The sequence below is a fragment of the Myotis brandtii genome, unplaced genomic scaffold (genome assembly GCF_000412655.1).
Source record: "Myotis brandtii unplaced genomic scaffold, ASM41265v1 scaffold356, whole genome shotgun sequence".
In the NCBI taxonomy this organism is placed as follows: domain Eukaryota; kingdom Metazoa; phylum Chordata; class Mammalia; order Chiroptera; family Vespertilionidae; genus Myotis; species Myotis brandtii.
In genome coordinates this window covers 1,480,924-1,482,265 of record NW_005363687.1, presented here as the reverse complement: position 1 = coordinate 1,482,265, position 1,342 = coordinate 1,480,924, and the positions used below count along the sequence as shown (strand labels likewise).

The window sequence follows — 1,342 nt, the reverse complement described above, 5'->3', positions numbered from 1 at the left end:
CACTGTGCTGAGAACCGCCCCCTTTCCCTACCTCCCCCAATAGCTTCAAATTAACCCTTCCTGATCCCAGCCCGGCTCAGGGCTGCCCTGAGTGTCTCCAGCTTCTTTTCACCGAGGTCTCTATCAAATCATCAGCCCACGCCCTCCACCGCCCCACCGGGACATAACTTCCCTTGGTGGTCGATGTCGGTCAGTTTGCATTTGCTTTGCTTTCCTTCCTAAAGGCAGGGAAAGGGCTCATGGCCTTGGGGAAGGCCCACCCTCCCTTCTTCCCCCCTTCCTCCCAGGCTCTCAAAAGGAGCCAGAGCCCAGAGCCGGCCAGCAGGTCTGCAGTGTGGAGGCTGCGCTCTCGCGTTAACCCTTTGCAGGGAGTTAGGTGTGTTCCCATTTGGGACCCACTGAAGCAGGGCCCGTGGGGCTTGGCAATCTCCGTCCGCTTCCTGCCGCCCCCACCCCACCCATGTACCCCAAACAGGCGGGCACCGTTTCCTCCCCTGTGGCCAGTTTTAACTATCTATCGCACAAAGTGCTCCAAACCTGGAGTGGGGGTGAGGGGGGATGGTTAGATGACAGGCAGCGAGGGGAAAAGACAGCGGGAGGAAGGAAAGGAAACTCAGTCGCAGATCAGAGTTCAAACACAGTGTTTACTTACGAAATTTGGGGCTGGTGCTGGTCTCTGGCGTGGCGGTGGTGGTAGAGGAGGAAGACGAGGTGGTGGTGGTGGGGGAGGAGGAGGCGGCGACAGCATCCTGAAAGGGAGACAGGGTCCAGGAGGGAGTGGAATCGTGAAGGTAGGAGGAGGTAGCGAATGCCGCAGTGGGCCAGGAGGGCATTGCCTGGGTGCTGGGGGCTCCTGGCGCCGGGGGTCTGGAGCCGGGCGTGCTGCTACTGAAGACAGGGGCCGTGGTGGACAGGACCGTCGAGGGGGCCGCCGTGCTCCGTGCCGTGGTGGAGCGCGGGCTGGCACGAATGGGCACCCGGTGCCCAGGGAAGCGAGTGGGCGCCCGCGTGATGGTGGTCAGGCGGGTGCTAATCCGGTTGGGCGTCCTGGAAGAGGCGGCGCCGCCGGAGGCGGGGGTCGCGGGGGCCGCGGTGGAAGTGGTCGTGGTGGTGGTCTCCATGGCCTTGGGGAAGGAGCTGGGCTTGGAGAGGAAGAAGGGGTCCTGGCCCATCCCCTTGGAGTCCACCAGGTCGGTGGGCACGTATTCCTTGACGGAGCCCACCACGATCCATTTGAGGAGCATCAGGCTGAGCCCGAGGCCGATGAAGCCGATGAGCAGAGGCACCACGCACAGCCACGTCTGCTGCCGGTTCCACACGAAGCAGTCGCTACAGCGTAACT

General features: G+C 62.9%; 1 protein-coding gene across 1 annotated transcript in view; it reads right to left on the bottom strand.

Moving 5' to 3' along the window:
- NRG3 (neuregulin 3) overlaps nt 1-1,342 on the bottom strand; it is a 1,093,034-nt gene that overhangs the window by 1,073,832 nt on the left and 17,860 nt on the right. The window contains exon 2 of the mRNA XM_014544204.1: nt 653-1,340. Within this exon, the coding sequence (XP_014399690.1) occupies nt 653-1,340 (688 nt within the window). The remainder of the gene's footprint in view (nt 1-652; nt 1,341-1,342) is intronic.